Raw genomic sequence first — 27396 nt, 5'->3', positions numbered from 1 at the left:
TGGGGCTGTTTTTCTGCAAAGGGACTAGGAAGACTGATCCGTGTAAAGGAAAGAATGAATGGGGCCATGTATCGTGAGATTTTGAGTGAAAACATCCTTCCATCAGCAAGGGCATTGAAGATGTCTTTCAGCATGACAATGATCCCAAACACACCGCCCGGGCAACGAAGGAGTGGCTTCGTAAGAAGCATTTCAAGGTCCTGGAGTGGCCTAGCCAGTCTCCAGATCTCAACCCCATAGAAAATCTTTGGAGGGAGTTGAAAGTCTGTGTTGCCCAGCGACAGCCCCAAAACATCACTGCTCTAGAGGAGATCTGCATGGAGGAATGGGCCAAAATACCAGCAACAGTGTGTGAAAACCTTGTGAAGACTTACAGAAAACGTTTGACCTGTGTCATTGCCAACAAAGGGTATATAACAAAGTATTGAGAAACTTTTGTTATTGACCAAATACTTATTTTCCACCATAATTTGCAAATAAATTCATTAAAAATCCTACAATGTGATTTTCAGGATATTTTTTTCTCATTTTGTCTGTCATAGTTGACGTGTACCTATGATGAAAATTACAGGCCTCTCTCATCTTTTTAAGTGGGAGAACTTGCACAATTGGTGGCTGACTAAATACTTTTTTCCCCCACTGTATGTCACACCAAAGGAGAACCTGCATTTAAAAACAATACGCTTTGTATTACAATGTCTCAGACATGGATATTTCCCCATTATACTCAATAAGGGAAATGGAACTGCCATGAGTTATGCACCATTTATTAACTTCTCCCTCTTTTGCCAGCATGTGAAATAGCATTCATGGAATCTTTAGGGGAGGGTGATTTGTTTGGGGTAGGTGTGAAGACACGTTTTCCAAATGGCAGAGAAGAGTAAGTGGACAAAGTAATGTCTCCATAGACCTAGTTCCCAGTGGCCCTGTGTCTTCCAAATGATAGGGGTCAACGGTTGTCTCCAAATAACATTAACCCAACAGATGCACGCTATCTGGCTGCAGAGAGACTGCAATATCAGCCACACATTTATTAACACTCATTGATGCCTGTGTTTGCCAAGTGTTGCAGTTTGGTATATTGTAGTTAATACATAGCCTATATCAGGGATCCCCAACTGGCGGCCCGGGTGCCGAATTTGGCCCGCGGGTGATTGCCCCCCCAATTTTTCAGAGCAACATTTTTTTCACTTATATTTTTTTATTGTTGGAAATAAAATGTTGTAAAAAGACCGGCAAATCAGCTCCAAGTGATTTTGATTTTGGAAATCTGTTCCAAAGTATTTTCACGCATAATATAGAGATACTGTATATGTGATTGTATACAAATGTAAGCAAGGTTTAAAGTGATCATGTTTTAGTAATCTGTTTGGGCTTCTTGTGGTCAATTTGCAGTCTATAAATTATTTGTAATTATGTTCCAGCCCCCTGAATCCGCTCAAGAAAAAATCGTCCCACAGTTGAATCTAGTTGATGATCCCTAGCCTATATGATCATATACGAGCTGTATAAGGCCATAAACAAACAAGAAAATGCTCATCCAGAAGCGGCGCTCCTAGTGGCCAGGGACTTTAATACAGGCAAACTTAAATCAGTTTTACCTAATTTCTACCAGCATGTCACAAGTGCAACCAGAGGGGGAAAAAAACTCTAGACCACCTTTACTCCACACACAGAGACGCATACAAAGCTCTCCCTCGCCCTCCATTTGGCAAATCTGTGAGGGGAACGGCACCTCCATACCTTCAGGCTCTGATCAGTCCCTACACCCAAACGAGGGCATTGCGCTCATCCACCTCTGGCCTGCTGGCCCCCCTACCTCTGCGGAGGCACAGTTCCCGCTCAGCCCAGTCAAAACTGTTCGCTGCTCTGGCACCCCAATGGTGGAACAAGCTCCCTCACGACGACAGGACAGCGGAGTCACTCACCACCTTCCGGAGACACTTGAAACCCCACCTCTTTAAGGAATACCTGGGATAGGATAAAGTCATCCTTCAACCACCCCTTACACCCCCCCCCCCCCCCCCCCCCAAAAAAAATATACATAATGCTATCCTCCTGATTCCTGCTTACAAGAAATAACTAAAGCAGGAAGTTCCAGTGACTCGCTCAATACGGAAGTGGTCAGATGACGCGGATGCTACGCTACAGGACTGTTTTGCTAGCACAGACTGGAATATGTTCCATGATTCATCCAATGGCATTGAGGAGTATACCACCTCAGTCACCGGCTTCATCAATAAGTGCATTGACGACATCGTCCCCACAGTGACCGTACGTACATATCCAAACCAGAAGCAATGGATTACAGGCAACATCCGCACCGAGCTAAAGACTAGAGCTGCCGCTTTCAAGGAGCGGGACACTAATCCGGACACTTATAAGAAATCCCGCTATGCCCTCAGACGAACCATCAAACAGGCAAAGTGTCAATACAGGACTAAGATTGAATCCTACTACACCGGCTCTGACGCTCGTTGGATGTAGCAGGGCTTGCAAACTCTTACGGACTACAAAGGGATGTGTGATCACGCTCTCTTTAGCCGATGTGAGCAAGACCTTTAAACAGGTCAACATTCACAAGGCCGCGGGGCCAGACGGATTACCAGGACGCATACTCAGAGCATGCGTGGACCAATTGGTAAGTGTCTTCACTGACATTTTCAACCTCTCCCTGACCGAGTCCATAATATCCACATGTTTCAAGCAGCCCACCATTGTCCCTGTGCCCAAGAATACGAAGGTAACCTGCCTAAATGACTACCGCCCGTAGTACTCACTTCGGTGGCCATGAAATGCTTTGAAAGGCTGGTCATGGCTCACATCAACACCATCATCCCTTAAACCCTAGACCCACTCCAATTCGCATACCGCCCCAACAGATCCACAGATGACGCAATCTCAATCTCACTCCACACTGCCCTTTCCCACCTGGACAAAATTAATACCTACAGTTGAAGTCGGAAGTTTACGTATGCTTAGGTTGGAGTCATTAAAACCCATTTTTCAACCACTCCACACATTTCTTGTTAACAAACTATAGTTTTGGCAAGTCGGTTAGGATATCTACTTTGTGCATGACACAAGTAATTTTTCCAACAATTGTTTACAGACAGATTATTTCACTTATAATTCACTGTATCACAATTCCAGTGGGTCAGAAGTTTACATACACTAAGTTGACTGTGCCTTTAAATAGCTTGGAAAATTCCAGAAAATGATGTCATGGCTTTAGAAGCTTCTGATAGGCTACTTGACATCATTTGAGTCAATTGGAGGTGTACCTGTGGATGTATTTCAAGGCCTACATTCAAACTCAGTGCCTCTTTGCTTGACATCATGGGAAAATAAAAAACAATCAGCCAAGACCTCAGAAAAAAATGTGTAGACCTCCACAAGTCTGGTTCATCCTTGGGAGCAATTTCCAAACGCCTGAAGGTACCACGTTCATCTGTACAAACAATAGTACGCAAGTATAAACACCATGGGACCACGCAGCTGTCATACCGCTCAGGAAGGAGACGCTTTCTGTCTCCTAGAGATGAACGTACTTTGGTGCGAAAAGTGCAAATCAATCCCAGAACAACAGCAAAGGACCTTGTGAAGATGCTGGAGGAAACAGGTACAAAAGTATCTATATCCACAGTAAAACGAGTCCTATATCGACATAACCTGAAAGGCCGCTCAGCAAGGAAGAAGCCACTGCTCCAAAACCGCCATAAAAAAGCCAGACTACGGTTTGCAACTGCACATGGGGACAAAGATCGTACTTTTTGGAGAAATGTGCTCTGGTCTGATGAAACAAAAAATTGAACTGTTTGGCCATAATGACCATCGTTATGTTTGGAGGAAAAAGGGGGAAGGCTTGCAAGCCGAAGAACACCATCCCAACCGTGAAGCACGGGGTGGCAGCATCATGCTGTGGGGGTGTTTTGCTGCATGAGGGACTGGTGCACTTCACAAAATAGATGGCATCATGAGGAAGGAAAATTATGTGGATATATTGAAGCAACGTCTCAAGACATCAGTCAGGAAGTGAAAGCTTGGTCGCAAATGGGTCTTCCAAATGGACAATGACCCCAAGCATACTTCCAAAGTTGTGGCAAAATGGCTTAAGGACAACAAAGTCAAGGTATTGGAGTGGCCATCACAAAGCCCTGACCTCAATCCTATAGAAAATGTGTGGGCAGAACTGAAAAAGCGTGTGCGAGCAAGGAGGCCTACAAACCTGACTCAGTTACACCAGCTCTGTCAGGAGGAATGGGCCTAAATTCACCCAACTTATTGTGGGAAGCTTGTGGAAGACTACCCGAAATGTTTGACCCAAGTTAAACAATTTAAAGGCAATGCTACCAAATTCTAATTGAGTGTATGTAAACTTCTGACCCACTGGGAATGTGATGAAATAAATAAAAGCTGAAATAAATCATTCTCTCTACTATTATTCTGACATTTAACATTCTTAAAATAAAGTGGTGATCCTAACTGACCTAAGACAGGGAATTTTTACTAGGATTAAATGTCAGGAAATGTGAAAAACTGAGTTTAAATGTATTTGGCTAAGATGTATGTAAACTTCCGACTGCAACTGTATGTGAGAATGCTGTTCATTGACTACAGCTCAGCGTTCAACACCATAGTGCCCACAAAGCTCATCACTAAGCTAAGGACCCTGGGACTAAACACCTAACTCTGTAACTGGATTCTGGACTTTCTGACGGGCCGCCCCCAGGTGGAAAGGGTAGGTAACAACACATCTGCCACACTGATCCTCAACACCGGGGCCCCTCAGGGGTGCGTGCTTAGTCCCCTACTGTTCTTCCTGTTCACCCACGACTGCATGGCCAAGCACGACTCCAACACCATCATTAAGTTTGCTGACGACACAACGGTGGTAGGCCTGATCACCGACAACGATGAGACAGCCTATAGGGAGGAGGTCAGAGACGTGGCAGTGTGGTGCCAGGACAACAACCTCTCCCTCAGTGTGAGCAAGACAAAGGAGCTGATCGTGGACTACAGGAAAAGGAGGGCCGAGCATGCCCCCATTCACATTGACGGGGCTGTAGTGGAGCGTGTCGAGAGTTTCAAGTTCCTTGGTGTCCACATCACCAACAAACTATCATGGTCCAAACACACCAAGACAGTTGTGAAGAGGCCACGACAACACCTTTCCCCCCTCAGGAGTCTGAAAAGATTTGCCATGGGTCCCCAGACCTAGGTTTCTGCCTTTCTAGGGAGTTTTTCCTAGCCACTGTGCTTCTACATCTGCATTGCTTGCTGTTTGGGGTGTTAGGCTGGGTTTCTGTATAGCACTTTGTGACATCTGCTGATGTAAAAAGGGCTTTATATATATATATACAATTTGATTGATTGATTGATCCACAAAGAGTTATACAGCTGCACCATCGAGAGCATCCTGACCGGTTGCATCACTGCCTGGGATGGCAACTGCTCGTCATCCGACCGTAAGGCGCTACAGAGGGTAGTGCGTACGGCCAAATACATCACTGGGGCCAAGCTTCTTGCCATCCAGGAAAAAATTGTCAAAGACTCCAGTCACCGAAGTCATAGACTGTTCTCTCTGCTATCGCACGGCAAGCGGTACCGGAGCGCCAAGTCTAGGTCCAAAAGACTCCTTAACAGCTTCTACCCCCAAGCTATAAGACTGCTAAAATTTTATTTGATATGAGCCACATATATGTCTATTTAATGAGCTGTTTTGGTTTGGGTGACATCATATGACATTATCTGCTTTTTGACAAGCATTTTGCTACACCCGCAATAACACCTGCTAAATATGTGTATGTGACCAATACAATTTGATTTGATTTGATAGGATCAATGTTGTCTTGCGTGGTCTGTGGCATTTGTCCATAGCTCAAAGTTAAACATCAGTCACTTTATGTGGATAACTATGAGGTAACACGTCTGAGGTAACACGTCGATGTCAATTAAAGTTGTGATCATTTTACAGTGGGGAAGTTACAATTTATGGTTGTGTATTGTGGATTTGATTTGCTGTGGTAGATATGAAAAGTTTATTTCCAAAACGCTATATCCACCAATTTTTCACATTTGTTTTTTTTCATCAGAAATGATTGCTTATAGGTACCGGAGCCTTCATGTGTGTATAAAATATTACCGTTCTTAGATTTTTAATTCATCGATTTTAGATGTGTATGAAAATGTTTTTTTATTGCCAAACGCTATATCCGTTGTTTAGCTGGAATGGAATGTGCGTATATGTGATATATATACAGTGCCTTCGAAAAGTATTCAGACCCCTTGACTTTTTCCAAATTGTCTTATGTTACAGCCTTATTCTAAAATGGATGTAAAAAAAAAAGTTTAATCCTCAGCATTCTACATACAATACATCATAATGACAGAGCGAAAAACAGGTTTCTAGAAATTTCTGCAAATCTATTAAAAATACAAAAAATACAAAAAAAATATTTACTTAAGTATTCAGACCCTTTGCTATGAGACTTGAAATTGAGCTCAGGTGCATCCGGTTTCCATTTTATCATTCTTGAGGTGTTTCTACAACATGATTGGAGTCCACCTGTGGTAAATTCAATTGATTGGACATGATTTGGAAAGGCACACACCTGTCTATATAAGGTCCCACAGTTGACAGTGCATGTCAGAGCAAAAACCATGCCATGAGTTTGAAGGAATTGTCCGTAGAGCTACGAGACACGATTGTGTCGAGGCACAGATCTGGGGACGGGTACCAAAACATTTCTGCAGCATTGAAGGTCCCCAAGAACACAGTGGCCTCCATCATTCTTAAATGGAAGAAGTTTGGAACCACCAAGACTCTTCCTAGAGCTGGTCAACCTGGCCAAACTGAGCAAGAGAAGGGCCTTGGTCAGGGAGGTGACCAAGAACCCAATGGTCACTCTGAGAGAGCTCTATTTCCTCTGTGGAGATGGGAGAACCTTCCAGAAGGACAACCATCTCTGCAGCACTCCACCAATCAGGCATTTATGGTAGAGTGGCCAGACGGAAGCCACTCCTCAGTAAAAGGCACATGACAGCCCGCTTGGAGTTTGCCAAAAGGCACCTAAAGACTCTCAGACCATGAAACAAGATTCTCTGGTCTGATGAAACCAAGATTGAACTCTTTGGCCTGAATGCCAAGTGTCACATCTGGAGGAAACCTGGCACCATCCCTACTGTGAAGCAGGGGATGATGTTTTTCAGCGGCAGGGACTGGGAGACTAGTCAGGATCGAGGGAAAGATGAACGGAGCAAAGTACAGAGAGATTCTTGATGAAAACCTGCTCAGAGCTCTCAGGACCTTAGAATGGGGCAAAGGTTCACCTTCCAAAAGAACAACTACCCTAAGCACACAGCCAAGACAACACAGGAGTGGCTTCGGGACAAGTCTCTGAACGTCCTTGAGTGGCCCATCCAGAGCCCGGACTTGAACCCGATCTAACATCTCTGGAGAGACCTGAAAATAGCTGTGCAGCAACGCTCCCCATCCAACCTGACAGAGCTTGAGAGGATCTGCAGAAATGAATGGGAGAAATTCCCCAAATACAGGTGTGCCAAGCTTGTAGCGACATACCCAAGAAGATTGATGCTGTAATCACTGCCAAAGGTGCTTCAACAAAGTACTGAGTAAAGGGTCTAAATACTTATGTAAATGTGATATTTCCGTTTTTTATATTTAATAAATTTGCTACAATTTCTAAAAACCAGTTTTTGCTTTGTCCTTATGGGGTATTGTGTGTAGATTGATGAGGATTATTTAAAAATATATACATTTCAGAATAAGGCTGTAACGTAACAAAATGTGGAAAAAGTCAAGGGGTCTGAATACTTTCCGAAAGCACTATATTTTAAACAAATACATGTCTGTCATTGAACAAACCCATGCCATGATTAGATAGTGAAAAAACACACCAATCTCTTTCATAATTTCTTTAAACATCAAAAGCTAATTTACCAACATTTCTGAAAATGGATATATGGCGGTTTGGAATAAAACTCTTCATATCTTTATAGGTGTGATCTCAGAAAATCAGTGCCTTAATGTCAACCCTCTCAGCCTAGCAGTCCCATTCTTTGATGTGCCGTCCTCTCCTTATCAGGGTTCAAAGTTTTCCTTAGCTTCTGTCCCAGTCTGTGTCTGAGAGCATTGATTTGATTGAGTTCAACACTGCTGTTTCGGCCTCAGTTGGCTAATTTCTTACCTAGAATCAATACAACACATCACCCATGTTTACAGCAGGTCCCCAGGGTCCAGTACTTAGTTCCTCAGACAGACATGGAGAACGAGAAAGATGACGCCTGAGACTGGAGTGGTGATTCTCCTACATCAAATGTAATACATGTTGACAAATTAATGATCCCATGTTATACTTGGTTCTCTGTTTTACCCTGAAAATCCTGGCGGTGTAGTAAGGGTATCTTTGATCCTGTCAGGTCTATGGCGCTCCTCTTCTCTCCCACTGGTTACATTGTTGCTCTACTCTCAGGGAGATGTGTCTCTTGGATTGCATGTTTATGGAATTAAGGTCCATCAATGCCCAGAAATCTTCCTACCTATCCTCTCTGTATCTTCACTATCTTTACTTATTTCCTGTCTTATTCCAAGTCATTCACTCCTTCTGTCTCCCCTTCACTCCTTCTGCTCTTGTAATTATCTCTTATTTTTCCTTCTTTCACTCTCCCTCTGTTCAGAACCTCCATCTTGTTGTGTGTTTGGTTTCACATACCTTTGTATCGTTGCTAGCCAGCCAGGTTGTTATGCTGGCCCAATTGACAAAGTGCGTGTCAGCAAAATTATCTTTCAGCTTGCTGTAGGAGCTGTGATGAACAGGATACCCAGCTCATGGGCCAAAAAAAACCCTCTGTCTCCCCTCACACCCCCCTGTGTTTCATTAAAGCAATATTACTGTATGGACAGGTCTCTCTTAGCATATAACAGTGCTGTTGTCAAGGTGAGGAGTGCTTGATACTAAAACTCTCTCCTTCTCGTCTCGATTGGCGGTATCCAGCATCCCTGAACATTTGCATATGTACGCACGCGCACACATTTTTCATCCGTATTCCTGGATGGGGACTCGGGAGGTATAGGGACGGGACAGAGAGAAAATAATGGGGTTGAGGTTAGTGAGGTGACAACAGTAGGTCCAGGAATAATAATTAAACAGGCTCATAAGGGTTGGGGTTAGTGGTGTGAGGATGGGCAGAGCGAGAACACAGGTCAGTTAGGACAGCTTAGCATGGTCACTGATCTGCTGTTAATAGGGTCCCTTGTGCTCAGTGCTCAGCCTGTGGGAATTCCTTGCATTTGGTAACAGCTTGGTGACTGGCTGTGTCAAAAACACGGTTGTTATGGTGGAGGCTTGGGGTTGGGGAGGAGGGGGGGGGTTGTCTTTGTGTTTGACCCACGGCTAGGGAGAGAGAGAGAGAGAGAGAGAGAGAGATGGCTTGCTTCCCCCCTTTTCTACTTAGGGGGAGAGGAGGATGGGGGAGGGGAGTGGGTGAGAGCACTGAGCTGCTCATGGTGTACTGGCTCTCTAGCCCATGTCTGCATCCCAAATGTCACCTTATTCCCTATATAGTGCACAACTTTTGAGCAGGGCCTATATGTACCCTATTCCCTATAGTGCGCTACTTTTGGTACTACTATGGGCCCTGGACAAAAGTAGTGCACTTTATAGTGAATAGAGTGCCATTAGAGACACAGACCAGCTCTGGAAGCCTGTGAAGAGCTCAGTCAGAGACTGGCATGGCATTGGCAGTATGAAGAACTCTGAAAGGGCTTTTAGCTGATTTAAGAGAAATAATAGACGAGGGAATCCATGCCAACAATTATTGAAATTAATCTTTGAGGATATACTTGAGAGACTTAGAGAAGAGAGGAGGAAAGGGAGGGTGTTTGGGAGGACGGGAGAGAGTTTCTTTCAGAGCACTCCTTTGAAATCCTCTTTTGTAGGTGAAAACACAGCTGAACAGTGTATGAGGTCCCATTCACCTACTGCAGAGAACCACAGAGGCATCCAACTGTCAGATGGAGAAACAGAGAAAATACTATCTCTGTTTTCAGTAGTGTCTGAATGCAGTTCCAAGTACACAATACTGTGTTCATTTACAACATGATTGTGCATGTCTTCTTGTCTGCCTATCTTTCCCCTCAATTCTCCATATTTGTCTGTTTACTCTGCTCTTTACATAGATGATAAAGCTGCTCAACATTTCAGATGTTGGTGGTTGGTTGTCCGTAAAAGGTCCCTTGCGACATGCACATCAGGGATAGCATGCTGCATCTGTGAATCACATTGGTATTAAATAACCATTAGCAATGATAGCTTTCCCTGGCTAGATGAGCTGCTGCAACTCCAGACTGACTGGTTGTTTGTGACAATCTGTTTCTGCAGCTCTGTAAACCCCTCCTTTTCCTTGAAATCCCCCTTTCCGGTTCTCTGTTGGACTGCCTCTGGCCTGTGAGGGAGATTAATCTTTGGAATATTGGCATTCGTTCCAAATCCTAGCATTCTACTTCTTCCTTTGTTGTGCAGCGTTCCAATGTCAGGCTTGGCTTATACTGCATACTGCAATGAACCATGGAAAATTAACAACAAGTTATAACTTCATATGAATATAAGAAACTACCATTAACTCCAATAACACATGGCTCACATGTAGAAAAGTTTGTCTTCTCTCGTCAGCAGATTCTGTGGGGATTTCCTGCTTCAGTACCCAGAATGTCAACCATGTTTCAGTGTTGCTCCTTTCAGGGGTTTGTATATAAAACAAAGTCCTATGTTTAGGCCCTAATTATGACAGCATGGCCTGTGTTTGTGAGTTATGGAGGTGGTGCTTCCAAAGGACTGCTGTATGTATAAAGGTGAATGAGTCATCCCTGGAACGCCCACTGCTGCCAAGCCCTCAACACACAATACAACCACAGGGCTTGAAATGGGTTGTGCTTGACTGGTTTGTTAGCATACCTGTTTTCTTCAGACTTGGGGACTGGGTCATAAATAACTCGTAACCCTCTGAGTGAGTTATTATCCCTGGAACGCCCACTGCTGCCAAGCCCTCAACACACACCACAACACAACCACAGTAGAGATCTTGAAGTGGGTTGTGCTTGACTGGTTTGTTAGCATACCTGTTTTCTTCAGACTCATAACCCTGTTTTCATCCTGACATGATATTGAGTGTCATATCCTGCAAAATATATGAGCCATATCCAAAATGGAAATGGCTCATATACTTCTACTTAAATTTACGACAGTAGAGCAGACAGACTGAACTCTCAATGAACTGCCTGTGGAGCTTGGTGTGGATGGTCTAACATTGAATTAGACTAGAGTGAATGAAATAAGGACATGGAGGGTGTGTTCTGCAACAATGACACAGTGTCAGTGACATACCCTATTACATCATACTGGAAAATTCACAGTGATACTGCACGTCACCTAAAAGTGTATAACAGTGTAGTTGACCTTGACCTTGCGCATGTGTGTGTTGTGTGTGTGTTTCCAGGGGTACTAGATGATGAGGATGTCCGTGCGATGATGCACGGTTCCAACATGGTGAAGGTACGCTCCCAGAGGTGGCAGAAGAGCCGCAGCCTGCGTCTGCTGGAGGACGGGGTCACCGTGTGGTGTGAGTCCACCAAGAGCTCCCGCAAGGCCAAGGCACAACAGACCTGTGAGTATACCATGGGGGACGGAGGGGTGGAGGGAGGGGCCAGAGGAGGAGGGGAAAGGCGAGGTATGGGGAAGGAGGAGAGAAAAGAGAGGGGTGGGTGTGGAGAGAAAGGAGGCATAAGAGAGGAGAAGGAGAAAGGATACGGATGTGGATTAAGGGAGAGGGAGGGGAGAAGGTAGGTGTAGATTGAGAAGAAGGTTAGGGAGTGAGCAGAAAAGGAGAGAGGAGTGGGGATGGGGAGTGGTCACAAGAGGGGGATGTTTTGGTCTTTTTGATTTTCAGATTCTGAGGCTTTCGCGATAATTGGAAAGGAAGCCAATATCAGATTAGGAGAAGTAGCTTTGCATGAAGGGAAGACTATCTACAGGAAAATAATAATGTATAAACAAACGAACAGGACTTCCACAAGCACACTCCCTGTTCTAGCCTATTCAACCATCCTCTTAGACCTGATTCAGTAGATTAATTTAGCCAGCTCTTTGTCCTAAGCCGTTTGGGCTTTTCATGTTGGCCAACAATAATGCCCTCTTTTCTACATTTCCCTTTAATTATTAAAAGGAATACTATGATGTGAGCCAGGAATAAAGTCAGATGCTATAACCTGTGTAATTGAATGATACAGGTAACTGCCAAAATAAAGGAAACACTTGAGTAAATGAGGGATACAAAGTATATTGAAAGCAGGTGCTGCCACATAGGTGTGGTTCCTGAGTTAATTAAGCAATTAACATCCCATCATGCTTAGGGTCATGTATAAAAATGCTTGGCATGCCATTAATTTGGCTACCATGGCTATGCCCCCATAGGATGACAATGCCCCCATCCACAGGGCACGAGGTTTGGTGAGCATGAAAACGATGTAAACCATATGCCATGGCCGTCTCAGTCACCAGATCTCAACCCAATTGAACACTTATGGGAGATTCTGGAGCGGCACCTGAGACAGCATTTTCCACCACCATCAACAAAACATCAAACGATGGAATTTCTCATTGAAGAATGGTGTTGCATCCCTCCAGTAGAGTTCCAAGGTGCATTGAAGCTGTTCTGGCTCGTGGTGGCCCAACGCCCTATTAAGACACTTTATGTTGGTGTTTCCTTTATTTTGGCAGTTACCTGTAGTAATGCATCCATATAGTACACACAGAAACGTCATACCTGCTAAAGGTTCACATCGGTCAACCACTGTTATAAAGAGGTATAAATGACACAATCTGCATTAGAAACAATGTACAGTACATAGACTTGTTATCCGTTGGCCTCAACATATTGGCTTACCTCAGCTCGCTAATCTTTTACAGGCAATGGGCCGATCAGAAAGGGAAGCTGGCACATCATATGAGTGCTCTAATGATTACGATCCCCTTAAAGAAAGAGAGAGGAAATGTTCACAATAATCTTAGATGTTTTGGCCCATTAGACTGTGGGAACGCTATTTCTACTCATAAAGTTTTGACCGCTTCCCCTCTCTCATATGCACATATACACACACATGTACACACACACTCAAACGCACGCACACACACACACGCACACACACACACACACACACACACACACACACACACAGTTTTGCTATCCTTGTGGGGACCAATTAATTTATTTCCATCCAAAATCCTATTTTCCCTAACCCCTAACCCTAAATCTAACAGTAACCCTAACCTTAACCCTTAACCTAACTATAACCCTAACCTTAACCTTAACCCTAACCCTAAGCCTAACCTTAACCCCAAACCCCTAACCCTAAAACTATACCTAACTCCTAACCCTAACCCTAACCGTAACCCCTAACCCTAACCTTAATTCTAACCCTAACACTAATTGTAACCCTAACCCTAAACCTAACCCCTAAGCCTAAATGAACCTTTTTCCTTGTGGGGACCGGTGAAATGTCCCCAATTGTCCGAATCTTCCTTGTTTTGATATCCTTGTGAGTTCTGGTCCCCACAAGAATAGTAAAACCAAAAACACACACACAAAGCTCAATGGTTTAAGGAGAAGGAGAAGTGGGCAGCGGGTGAAGCGCTTGGGAGTCCTCAGGCCTCCTAAGCCAGTATTAAATCTCAGTATAGTTTAATAGATCTACACCTACAGGGTTTGCCTCTCAGATTGCTCTTGAAATATCCCTCCGGTAAATGAGAGGCCATGGCTCTGGCCCCTCTCCATGTTCCATAGGGCAAATATAGGGCTCCTCTGCCCTGCCCATAGGGATCTGATGACACAGCCTATTGATTGTTTTTGGCTTGATGAAGGATGTGTGTGTGTGTGTGTGTGTGTGTGTGTGTGTGTGCGCTTGTGCGCTTGTGTCAGATTATAGCCCTACCAAATGGGTAAACCTCTTTATGACTCCCAATTGCAGGGTTTGGCCGTGCCTTACCAACTACTACTACACTACTATAATTGAGATTGTCATTTAAAGAGTCTAAATGTCTCTGACACATATCATTTTATGAATTAGTGCTGGCGGTCCTTAGAGCTTTGGAGTTGCCGAAGTCAATCCACATTTTTTATTTTCATTTTTGAGTCATACTATACAAACATATTATACTAGTGATCTAGATAATACACATGCAAACACACCCACCTACACACAGAGTGGAAACATCACAGACAAGTTTATGTCCACTCAATTCCAAAGTCCAGTTAACGATTACAAGGTTTAAGAGGTGTTTTGTGACGGGTTATAAATGTCAAGGTCAGGAGAGTACATTCAACATGTCGACTCAGACGGCATACATCCACAGTGGTTCACTTCAAGTGGAACACAACACTTCCTTAATACCTTCTAACACCTACTAGTCTGAGTCTGATACCACTGCTGCTAACCTAACACACCCTGGGCTGGGAGGCAAGCTGAGTGGCAACGGTTCAGAATGGGATAATGCTGATGGGAGGTTGTATTTGCATGACCTCCTTGTACCGCTCTCTTTCTCTCTACCTTCATCTTTCTCTCTTTCTTTTTTGCTATCTCTCTTTCGCTCTCTCTTTCTCCTCTTTCTCTTTCTCTCTCTTTCACTTGTTGTACAATCCACCCCCACTATGTCACTTCAGCAAGGACTATTCCTTGGTCATGGAATTCAGATTATGTCCCAGTTCTCTCCCATCGCTGTCCCTCAGGGACCAAGGAAGCACCCGCTGCTGTGGGGAATGGATACGGCCAGAGCCATGTATTTAGAGAGTTGGGCCAATGCGGTTTCTGCATTATGATGAATTTACATGACACTTCAACATTCTATGGCAGCCATGTTAGCTCCCCATTAACATTGCATGGCAAATATGTAAACAATGCTATGTAACTGGATGTCTAGAATTAGAGAAATATTCAAAATTCTAAATGTTGGCCATACTCTCAAATATACAGTGCCTTCGGAAAGTATTCAGATCCCTTGACTTTTTCCACATTTTGCTACGTTACAGCCTTATTCTAAAATTGATTAAAAAAGCAAAAACAGGTTTGTAGAAATTTTTGCAAATGTATTAAAAATAAAAACAGAAATACCTTATTTACATAAGTATTCAGACCCTTTTCTATGAGACTGGACATTGAGCCTCAGGTGCATCCTGTTTCCATTGATCATCCTTGAGATCTTTCTACAACTTGATTGGAGTCCACCTGTGGTAAATTCAATTGATTGGACATGATTTGGAAAGGCACACACCTGTCTATGTAAGGTCCCACAGTTGACAGTGCATGTCAGAGCAAAAACCAAGCCATGAGGTCGAAGAAATTGTCCATAGAGCTGCGAGACAGGATTGTGTCAAGGCACAGATCTGGGGAAGGGTACCAAAAAATTTCTGCAGCATTGAAGGTCCCCAAGAACACAGTGGCATCCATCATTCTTAAATGGAAGAAGTTTGAAAACACCACTTCTCTGCAGCACTTCATCAATCAGGCCTTTATGGTTGAGTGGCCAGACGGAAGCCACTGCTCAGTAAATGGAGTTTGCCAAAAGGTACCTAATGACTCTCAGACCATGAGAAACAAGATTCTCTGGTCTGATGAAACCAAGATTGAACTCTTTGGCCTCAATGCCAAGCGGCACATCTGGGGGAAACCTGGCACCATCCCTACGGTGAAGCATGGTGGTGGCATGCTATGGGGGTGTTTTTCAGCGGCAGGGACTGGGAGACTAGTCAGAATCGAGGCAAAGATGAACGGAGCAAAGTACAGAGAGATCCTTGATGAAAACCTGCTCCAGAGGATGTGTCAAGGGTTAGGGGTTCTATCTTTTCTGAAGAGACCTGAAAATAGATGTGCAGCAACGCTTCCCATCCATCCTGACAGAGCTTGAGAGGATCTGCAGAGAAGAATGGGAGAAACTCCCCAAATACAGGTGTGCCAAGCTTGTAGCGTCATACCCAAGAAGACTCAACGCCGTAATCGCTGCCAAAGGTGCTTCTACAAAGTAGTGAGTAAAGTGTCTGAATACTTATGTAAATGTGATATTTCCGTTTTAATTTTTTTATAGATTTGCAAAAATATATAAAAACCTGTTTTTGCTTTGTCATTATGGGGTATTGTGTGTAGATTGATGAGGAAAAAAACAAATTTAATACATTTTAGAATAAGGCTGTAACCTAACAAAATGTGGGTCTGAATACTTTCCGAAGGCACTGTATGTCTCTGGATAAGGCCTCATGTACAGTAGGGTGAGAGGCCAGGTGGCTGGTGTGGGGGGTCAGGTGGTTGTGACGTCGTCTTCCCCCAACCAGGCCACAGTTAGAGCCAGTGTGACGGTGTTGCAGTATTACCTCAGTCACACTCGGCTAACGCTACAGAACAACGACAGGCCACAGGAAAAAGGTAGGCTGACCACTTCAGCAGACAGCTACTGATAACACAAAATCGGCAGGCATCGAAGGAGTGTGTGTTGTCAAACACCCAAACACACAGGACGTATGCACGCTCATTAACACACACACACACAAATGACTACAGGGGGTCTCAAGGGCCTTTGGGGTCTGGCACCTGTAGCTCAGCATGATCCCCTCTGTTCAGATGGGCTTTAGAGAATATGCACCGCACTTAACACTTCGGCTGTGCCAGCCTCACACACACACACACACACACGCACCACACTTTACCCTACTCTCAGCATTGAAATGTCATCCTTGTCATGGAGCGATGGGCAGGAATGTGTCAGTGATTTTGAGGAGGTGGAGAAGTGGGGGCTGTTCAACACAAAGAGGCCATTGTCAGAAGAGACAGTTGTCTAGTGGCTGCCCATGGCCCCTGGCTCTGGCACAGCCAGCCCTGTGGCTGAGCCATCGTTGGTCTGTGTGTCACTATCGAAAGCTGATCCCAGTGTAGAAAGGCACTGCTAAATGTACTTAAATAACCAACTGAATGATTTGAAAGCTACTCCACAAACCCAACCACAATTCCGGCTATTCAATTAATGATGGGATATGGGTTTGTTGTTGTAGTGGAGCTAGTCTTAGGTTTGAAACCTTCACCGGGCTCTATTCTGGATGTGGTGCAGGGAGGGTAATGGGGTAGTAGGCTGGTGTTGTGTTGCTGGGCAGCGGGTCAGCCATCACGTGTAAAGCCCTGCCCACTCCCTCGTCCCCAGCATAGGTTTCACCACAGATGTTACTGTTATAAATAAGAGCTGAAATACATGCTAATCTCTCTAAAAGTCAATGAGATGGCGTTCTTCTTTCTTCCTTTATCTCTTTACACACACAAACACCTCATGGCATTGGGCTAAAGGTCCACTTGAGTGTCAGTTTGACTGCTGTGCCCTGAGTGTCAAGGAGTTGCTAATTAAATTTGGACCTCGTCATGCAGATGAATGTAGGCCTGAGTCGTAAAACATATTCTGCCGCCGCAGCTGACACAGGTCTGCGTCTGTACAGGTCGTATTATTTAAGAGCCAAATCAGGACCCCAGCACCGAGATGCCTTGTCACACTGCTACGTGGGTGTTACCACACTCCCCCTAGAGTTCACGACCTTTCAGCTCCAAGCCTCCCTCCAAGTTCCACGTGTTTTGGTGCCCTGTTTGAATTCTGTTTATTCCTACACCCAGATTGATACAATTTCTCTGTTTCTCCCACTGTCTCCTTTTCCACCACCCCTCCCCAACATCTCTCTGTGCCAGTCTCAGTGACAGAGGTGGAGTGTGTGCGTGAGGGCTGCCAGTCTGAGGCTCTGCGGAGGCTATCCGGGTCGGTACCAGAGAATCAGTGCTTCACGGTGGTGTTCAGAGGAGCCAGGAAGAGTCTGGACCTCCTCTGCCCCTGTGAGGAGGAGGCAAGGCACTGGGTCCGAGGGATTCGCACCCTGAAGGAACGCGTGGCCAACATGACCCAGAAGGAGAAACTGGACCAATATCCTTTACCCCCCGTGGCTCTTTGCTGCGCTGTGCCAGGCTGCCAGCCTTCGACCCAGAGTAAATATAGTGCAGGCTGGGCAGCCAGGATCGCTATGGTGACTGACTCTGAACATAACACTGTCACATGCACCATCCCGCATCCACAGCATACCTAAGATGTGCAGCATTGGCCCAGCAAAAAGCACTGTCTAAATATAGTCTGAACAAACATGATCCCTTGTATAGCCGCTGGGTTGTTAGCGACACAGACGTACGACAGACACACTTGTGTAAAACGCAAAGCCAGATCTTTGTATCTCTGCTTATCTGTCACTGTTCATTTTCTGTTTACGTGTGTGGAGTCATGAGAACAGATAGAGGAGTAGGTGCTCTGGGACATGTCCAGACTAGTGCCTTGGCTTGTTATTGGGTAAGATTTGAGGTGCGGTTTTACACTGGCAGGGCCCAGCCATGTTTGCAGTAGACTGATGAAGACCAGCCTTGCAAAAGCTCTTATTGTTGTGTGTGTCCTGGAAGAGGGGGGTGTCATTTTGGCTCCTCTCTCTACATCAGCCCTGGGGGGTGTCATTTTGGCTCCTCTCTCTACATCAGCCCTGTGTTCATTAGAGGCCTTGGAGGAGGCTTTTAGTATTATGACATCAGATGGATGTTGGCACAACAGGACATGTGTGTCTATAGTCAACACACATCTGAATCATAGGCTTGGGTGTATTCCATTTCAATTCCTGGTAGTTGAATTAGACACGGCTATACAATTGATTCCTGGATTGCTGTGAATTAAGAAATGATGCAATTGACCCTTACCCATAGTTGGATGTGGGCTGTAATGTGCCTGTATACAGTATGCATGTGCATCAACTCTGCCTGTATGTATAGATGTGTTTTGTGTCAATAAATACTGTGTATATACCATAGTATGTACTTTTAAGGATGTGTTTAGGGTTAGGGGTTCGGTATGCTCCCCTGGTTGCTCTCCTTAACCCGCCACACCTGGATCCGTGGCTACCTGAAACGGGCTGATGAGAACGACGATGGGAAGATGAGTTATGACGAGGTCAAACGCCTGCTGCAGATGATCAACATAGACCTGAATGAACAGTACGCATGCTCACTATTCAAGGTGAGCACATACTGTATGTGTGTGCATGTGCGTATGTGTGTGAGCGAGATGTTGTTGTTGGTTGAGGGCCATTGTTTACACAGTATGCTGTGGAGTAGATTGGGGCTGCGTTTCACTCTCAGCCTGGAGTCTGTGTTCAATTACCAACCCAGTGGCAAGCCAACCAGGAGGCCCCTCGCTCTCTTTCTCACTCACAAACTCATACTCTCTCTCCTGCAATCTTCTCTCTACTGCTGTCTTTCTTTCTCCCCTGACGGTCTCATCCTTCCCCATCTTCCCCTCTCTCCTTCTCCCCCTCTCTCCCCTCCTCCCCATCTCTCTCCTTCTCCCCCCTTCTCCCCTTCTCCCCCCCTCTCTCCTTCTCCCCCTCTCTCCTTCTTCCCCTCTCTCCCCTTCTCCCCCGTCTCCTTCTCCCCCTCTCTCCCCCTCTCTCCTTCCTCCCATTCTCCCCCTCTCTCCCCTCTCTCCTCCTCTCTCCTTCTCCCCCTCTCTCCCTCCCCCTCTCTCCCCTTCTCCCCCTCTCTCCTTCTCCCCCTCTCTCCCCTTCTCCCCCTCTCCCCCTCTCTCCTTCCTCCCATTCTCCCCCTCTCTCCTCCTCTCTCCTTCTTCCCCTCTATCCCCTTCTCCCCCATCTCCTTCTCCCCCTCTCTCCTTCCTCCCATTCTCCTCCTCTCTCCTTCTCCCCCTCTCTCCCTCCCCCTCTCTCCCCTTCTCCCCCTCTCTCCTTCTCCCCCTCTCTCCCCTTCTTCCCCTTCTCCCCTTCTTCCCCTCTCTCCTTATCCCCCTCTCTCCCTCTCTCCTTCTCCCCCTCTCTCCCATTCTTCCTCTCTCCCCATCCCCTTCTCAAATTATCAGGCAGCCAGTCATTTCTCCATAGTTGAGGATTACTGCTAGCTAAGTCTCTCAGCTCTCCTCTCCTCTCCGTTAATGTCGAGTTGTTTTCCTGCTCCTTCCTTCACCATGTGATCTCCTTCTCCAACCCTGCCCAGCCCTCTCTTCAGACACTGAATATCAAACCAACAGTGTGCAGTGCAGTAATGTGTGGAGTGTATGTTTGTCTATGTGGTATGAATTATGGGAGTGGATGGGGTTGCTGGGCACTCCCATAACTAATCAGTTCACCCCCATAGATTTGATAATATAAACATGGCTCACCTATAAGAATTGAAGATATTAACTTTGATCCAGCCCGCTGTTTTTAGGGAACCCCTTTGAAAATGTGTGGAGGGGTTGTGCATGTGAGAGTGTTTTAATCAGATCAGCCCTAACCAAGGTCCTTGTCCGTCCGTTTGCCCTTCTGTCTGTGTCTTTGTCCCTCCCTCTCCGCTGTCTGTCCCTCCTTTTCCTCTGTCTGTCCTCTGTCTGTCCCTCCTTTTCCTCTGTCTGTCCTCTGTCTGTCCCTCCTTTTCCTCTGTCTGTCCTCTGTCTGTCCATCCATCCCGCTCAGAAAGCTGACCGGTCGTGTGATGGCCGTCTGGACCACGTAGAGATCGAGGAGTTCTGCAGGGAGCTGATGAGGCGGCCGGAGCTGGACGCGGTGTTCAGACACTACTCTGGTAACGGCTGTGTTCTGTCCACCGCTGAGCTGAGAGACTTCCTGGGAGACCAGGGGGAGGACGCATCACTGATCCACGCTCAGAGCCTCATCCGCACCTACGAGCTCAACGACTGGGGTAGGCCGAAGAAACACTGAACATCATTTTAGCCTTGGATTTGTACATTTTAGTCATTTAGCAGACGCTCTTATCCAGAGTGACTTACAGTAGTGAGTGCATACATTTTCATACTTTTTTCATACTGCATTCCTTACATTCACTGTGCTTTTATTTATCTGAATGATTTATGAATTTATATTTTACATATTTAATTGCTGCAAATTCAGGGCCAGTTCTGCACCTGACTTTATTTTTCCACAATCATACGAGCATGTCTATACCAGTCTATGCCTGTTCATAATGGTCCTCTGTAGCTCAGCTGGTAGAGCACGGCGCTTGTAACGCCAAGGTAGTGGGTTCGATCCCCGGGACCACCCATACACAAAAATGTATGCACGCATGACTGTAAGTCGCTTTGGATAAAAGCGTCTGCTAAATGGCATATTGTTATTATTATTATTATTATAATCCTCACAAAAGGTAGATGATTTGATGTGCAACTCCTCCCTGCAGCCCAGAAGAACCAGTTCATGACCCAGAATGGCTTCACAATGTACATGCTGTCCCTGGAGAACGATGTGTTTAACCCTGACCACACCAGGGTACACCAGGACATGACCAGACCCCTGGCCCACTATTTCATCTCATCCTCACACAACACCTACCTCACCAAGGATCAGGTCACCAGTGCCAGCAGTGCCGAGCCATACATCAGGTATTGAATACACACACATGCACACACACAAACACACATATGAATGCTCATAGACACACACACATAAACACACATGCACACATGCATATGCATGCACACGGGCATACACCCACACACACACACACACACACCCTAAGAATATGTACTGTGTGAACCAGAGCTCTGAACCAGGGCTGTCGCTGTGTGGAACTGGATTGTTGGGACGGGGACAAAGGAGAGCCTGTCATCTATCATGGACACACCCTTACTTCTAAAGTGCCCTTCAAAGAGGTAATCGAGACCATCGCCCAGTATGCCTTCAAGGTGAGCAATATCTTTTTTTTATTACAACAAAAAAATATATATAGTAAGCACACCTGGCCTGTAAGACCCTCTTAGTGGGTTGGGGGGATGGTGGACAGATGGTTGTGTGGTTTATAGGGAGGCCAAATGTTTCACCTTAACCATCCATATGTCTTCCGTATGTGACTCTTTATGGAAAGCAAAGTATTCCTCATCTAAACAAAATAAAGTTGTCAAGTAAATAGCAGCAGGCCAATGGAAGAAAACAAATCTAGACTATTAACTTTTTGCCTCTGCTGACGTTCAGTTCAAGCTACGGTCATAGTCTTGGCTCAGAGTCTAATAAAACGATAGGCTGTCCAACAGCTTCCTGGCTTATTACCTAAGGAGCTTATGGTTTCTCTTACATTTTAATGAGTGGCCTCTTATGAACCAACCCTTGTTTTTTCCCGTAGGCCTCCCCATACCCCCTGATCCTGTCCCTTGAGAACCACTGTACGGTTGAGCAGCAGGCGGTCATGGCCCGACACCTGCGCACCATCCTGGGCAAGAGGCTGCTCACCAAACCCCTCAACAACCAGCCTCTGAAGGACCTGCCCTCTCCTGAGGTACGACACACACCCCTGTCCCCAGCTCTCTACTCACCCCTGTCCCCAGCTCTCTACTCACCCCTGTCCCTAGCTCTCTACTCACACCTGTCCCCTTCTGTCTAAGAAACCTGTTGTCCTTTTCTGCTCTCTCTCCCATCCCTTGCATGTTTATGGAACGATTGTGGAATATTAACAGGAATATTAACATATGCTTTTCAGTGTTTTGAAGCATCTTTGTCTTGCCTCTGCAGGAGCTGAGGGGTCGTATCCTGGTGAAGGGGAAGAAGGATGTTCATCACCTGAGCCAGCTGGGGAAGACCAGCAGCTTTGATACCAGCTCGGACGACGAGGCATCAAGCAGCAACAAAAAGGACAAAAAGGACCCTGCCAAGGTGCTACATATTTACCTTTCATGTGACTGAGACAGCACTGTAAGTCTACAGAAATTGATTAGGAACATACTGTATATCAAGCATTTCTCATGTGCACTCTGTGTTGCTGTCTCAGGCGGTCTCATCTAAGCTGAGCCCAGAGCTGTCTGAACTGGTGGTGTACTGTCGAAGTGTCCCCTTCCGCGGGTTCCAACACTCTGCCCAGAAACCACCTGATGAATTGTCATCCTTCAATGAGAATGACGCCCTCAAACACATCAAGGACACAGGCAAGGGGCTTAGGAAGACATAACTCGAACAGAACAGTTTTCTGTGAATCAGTTCCTGTTGAGATCCTATAATGACTCATAGTTCTTACTGGCACTGTAGTTGTAGAGAAAGTCATTGTATACACAGGTGCATTTGTGCATCATATTGTTGTGCATATTTGTGTGTGTCAGTCTTTTTATTTGCGTTTGAGGTATTGTGATGGATCTCTTACCCTCTCCTCTCATCACCTTCCAGGAAAGCTGTTTGTCAGACACAACAGCAGGCAGCTGAGCCGGATCTACCCCTCCGGGCAGCGCCTCCAGTCCTCCAACTACGACCCCCAGGATATGTGGAACGGCGGCTGCTCGATGGGTTAGCACTCTGGGCTGGAGGGGGGTGGGAGGTGGGGGGTGGGATGGAGGAAGGAGTTGGTACAAGTGGCTCATTTATTTAACATTATCTAGCCTGGAAGTCCCTGGAGATGGAAAGCTATTTTACATTGGGCCTCCACTGAGAGCATTGCAAATGTTTGGTATGAGCCTCCTATTCCTCACTCCGCTTGTCATAATAACTAACCTCACATTGCTTCCTGGTAAAGTGTGTTCTGTTGTTCATGTGTTGCGGTATGTTGTTGTTGTCTCTTTTCACACTCCTGTCTGTCCTCTCTCTCTCTCTCTCCCTCTCCCTCTCTCTATCTCTCTTTCTCTCTCTGCAGTGGCTCTGAATTTCCAGACTCCAGGGGAGCAGATGGATCTGAACCAGGGCCGCTTCCTGCCTAACGGCCGCTGTGGATACATCCTCAAACCCAGCTTCCTGTGCAGCCCCAGCTCCAACTTCAACCCAGAGATCACAGGAGGCGGGCCAGGTCACATCCCCACACAGTTCACCATACGGGTGAGAAACCTGCTGGGAATCTGATTCTGTTGTGGTGGTGTATATGTGGTAACTGCCTTGTTGGAATAGTAGTGCACATTTTAGTTAGCAGTGGTATGGAAACAGACCAAGATAGTAAACTACTTCACCTTATTAGTCATTTTGTAAAATCATTTAAATAATTTTCATATTAGAATTTGATATACAAAGGCACAAAAAGTAATTGGGGGGATTTTGTGTTCAGATAATATCAGCACAGCAGCTCCCTAAGATCAACACAGACAAGCCCAACTCCATTGTGGACCCGCAGGTGTGGGTGGAAATTCACGGGGTGGCCATTGATAATTCCAGAGACAAAACCCACCGAATCGACAACAATGGTAACCTTCCACTCATCTATTGCACATCTATTATACTCCCCTTAAAGAAATGGATAACAAGGGTTGTATACACCCTTGAATTCACATATGAACCATATTAGAAGAGCATAATAGTACTAGGAACATTTGACATTTTACCATGAATGAACATAAGGATTCCAGGGCACCTGTATGACTCCCACCACCCACGGCACTATTCCACACAGAAAATTGATCAGGAACATTATTCTGCACTCCCATATTTATCTTTACCATAATGATAATGAAACATGATAGCTACCCCAGCTACTACATTATCTTTTCTCAGTGCAGTTATTCTGAGACATGCAAGTACCAGAGAAGGAGTACCAGAAAATGATACTTCCCGTGTAGAGCTCCATTATCCCGGTCTGTGGAGTAGTTTCAGGCTGTGAATGGTGGTGGATGGCAGTGTCTGACAGCTCTCCTATGCCCCCTGCAGGTTTTAACCCATGCTGGGACAGCACTTTGAGCTTCCAGCTGCAGGTCCCTGAGCTGGCCCTGGTACGCTTTGTAGTGGAAGACCATGACCACAAAGCCAAGAACGACTTTGTGGGCCAGTACACCTTGCCCTTCACCAGCCTCCGCACAGGTACTAGGAGACTGTCTCTGTATTGTAGGCGTGTTTGTGGAGATAGTGTGTCTGTGTGTGACACTGACACCAGTAACTCTATTTCTCTCTAGGTTACCGCCATGTCCACTTGCTGAAGGCAGATGGCTCCAGCCTCTCTCCTTCCACCCTTTTCATCCATGTCAAGGTGTCCCGTAAGGGGGTCCCCATCAAGACTGTGTCCGAGCGCATGGCCTTGGCCAAGAGTAAGGGCAAAGCATGACCCCCATCTACCTGAACTAGTGCCACACCTATCTGATAAGCGTCATGCTTATTTCATCTTGGGGGGGGGGAGTCTCCCTAATTGGGGTGAAAAGGACAAGCTGCTGCCTGCCTATGTACCAGTGCTCATCTCATACACCCAATTTAGAGTTGGCAGGACCTATAAGGCTCCCTGGCTACAGAGGGGAAGACATCAGTCCTCCTCAGTCAAACCTGGATGGGAGTCTTGCCGAATATGTTGGCTGGGAGAGAAACTCTCTGGCATGTTGCTGTTGTGAGAGTATTCTGTACTCTGTCGTCAGTGTATTCAGAGTGTTCGTGTCTGTTTCCATAGAGACATGACTCTGGCACTGACCTGTTTTACACCAGAACTCTACCTGGCAGCCGTCTGCTTATAATGAAGCCGATATAGAGTTTTTATTTCACTCAAAGCCACGTCTGTGTCCTGGAGTCCCTGTAGCAGATCATTAAGATGTTTCCCTTTTTTTTTTTTACATATTTAAAGTTAAGAAATATTGAACTTTTTTGCTACTTTTAGCTGATGTGTGGTGAGCGTTCTGGCACAAAAATGCATCACCCAGGTGGGTGCCGCACATTGATGGTGGATGAGGTGAGTTTCCCCCTACTATGTAAAGCTCTTTGAGTACCTCAGTTGGTAGAAAAGCGCTATATAAATCCAATCAATTATTATTACTTTTTTACTATTACAGAATATTATGTTTGTAACTTATAAAAGTGTTTTATCAGGTAAAGACTTGTAGTTGAGCTCCTTTTTCCAGGACAATGATAGTGTTATATGACTACATTTCCTCTGTAAATTAAGTCTAGGTGTTGTGTCACACCTGGGATGACACAGCCCAAATACTGAATGAACGCCTTAACCTTAGTGACAGAATTTATACATTTCAACACTTAATGTTTTTGTAATGTGTTTGCAACAAATTGTGTTTGTTGCAATTGATGAAACACACTTCTTTCAGTGTGCAATTGCTGATAGAGGTTTTTAGATTATATTGAACATTGTTGTAAAATGTTATATTCTAATGTAGTTACAGTATTCTAATTCTCTCAGTAAAATGAGTACTGTATGTACTGTCTCTGACACTAACTTCCTTTAGCTTAATAAAAACAGCATCAAAGTCACAGAGTGTCAAACCAAGACTAAAGCAATTAACCATGATTATATTGTATACGTATAATTGAAGAATTAGCTTTCATGAATTTCCAAGGTCAGTTTTCATTTTGATGAAGTAATCCATAATGCACTAGTAGAATGTATTGTTGCTGGACTTTATTATTTGTATTATTTTGTCTGGTCATCTAAATTTAAATGACTGTATACTGTATGACTGTAAGTCGCTTTGGATAAAAGCGTCTGCTAAATGGCATATTATTATTATTATTATTATGTACTTTCTCTGACACTAACTTCCTTTAGCTTAATACTGTATGTACTTTCTCTGACACTAACTTCCTTTAGCTTAATAAAAACAGCATCAAAGTCACAGAGGGTCAAACCAAGACTAAAGCAATTAACCATGATTATATTGTATACGTATAATTGAAGAATTAGCTTTCATGAATTTCCAAGGTCAGTTTTCATTTTGATGAAGTAATCCATAATGCACTAGTAGAATGTATTGTTGCTGGACTTTATTATTTGTATTATTTTGTCTGGTCATCTAAATTTAAATTCAAAGTCACTCTAATTTTGAAAACCAGCAAATGGTTTTGACAGTTTAAAATACTGTATTTACATGTGCCTGCCTTATTTCAATGGAAAGAGCTGTTAGTATTATTTATTGTAGTTGCTAAGACAGTATATACGTGCCTGTTTACCTCAGTGTCTCTTTCATTGTATACTTTGTTGTGACTTATATCTGTGGGCTGCACACAGTGGGCATCAGATTCATATGGGCCAGTGTTAAATCCAGCCACCAGATCTGAAAGGTCTCCCAGTCCATTTAACAACAAAAAACACTTCAATCCAAACTTTGAAGATAGTGTGTCCTTATAGTGCTTTAGAAAATAATAATTTCCCTTCGCTTCAGGGGCAATATTCTCATTGACATTAGTATAGTAAGTGACATTAGTACAGTATTTATTTGGCTGTCTGCTTCATTCATCTCACAAACTGGTTTGTATTGTACTGAATGAGAAGAGAGTAATATTATTTTAATAGTAAGTGTGAAAGCCAAGAGAGCATGTTCAGGTTTTATAAAAACTATTTTAACCCCATTGTGCCCTTCTGTATTTTCAATTCTGGCA

The 27396-nt window shown here is 44.9% G+C and overlaps 1 protein-coding gene across 1 annotated transcript in view; it reads left to right on the top strand.

Annotated features, from left to right (window-relative positions):
* Nucleotides 1-26524, top strand: part of LOC311100483 (1-phosphatidylinositol 4,5-bisphosphate phosphodiesterase delta-3-A-like) — a 30065-nt gene extending 3541 nt beyond the window's left edge. The window contains 14 exon segments of the mRNA XM_084141405.1: nt 11518-11685; nt 17789-18017; nt 19013-19142; nt 20590-20815; nt 21311-21512; nt 21671-21815; nt 22250-22402; nt 22636-22776; nt 22892-23045; nt 23281-23397; nt 23741-23919; nt 24143-24278; nt 24739-24888; nt 24981-26524. Coding sequence (XP_083997531.1) covers nt 11518-11685; nt 17789-18017; nt 19013-19142; nt 20590-20815; nt 21311-21512; nt 21671-21815; nt 22250-22402; nt 22636-22776; nt 22892-23045; nt 23281-23397; nt 23741-23919; nt 24143-24278; nt 24739-24888; nt 24981-25129 — 2279 coding nt within the window. The 3' untranslated portion in view covers nt 25130-26524.
* The last annotated feature ends 872 nt before the right edge of the window (nt 26525-27396 follow it).

Source organism: Coregonus lavaretus (genome assembly GCF_964263955.1).
Source record: "Coregonus lavaretus genome assembly, chromosome: 2".
NCBI classification, from domain to species: Eukaryota; Metazoa; Chordata; class Actinopteri; order Salmoniformes; family Salmonidae; genus Coregonus; species Coregonus lavaretus.
Note: the sequence above shows the minus strand (reverse complement) of the source record. Positions and strands in the feature narration are given on the sequence as shown.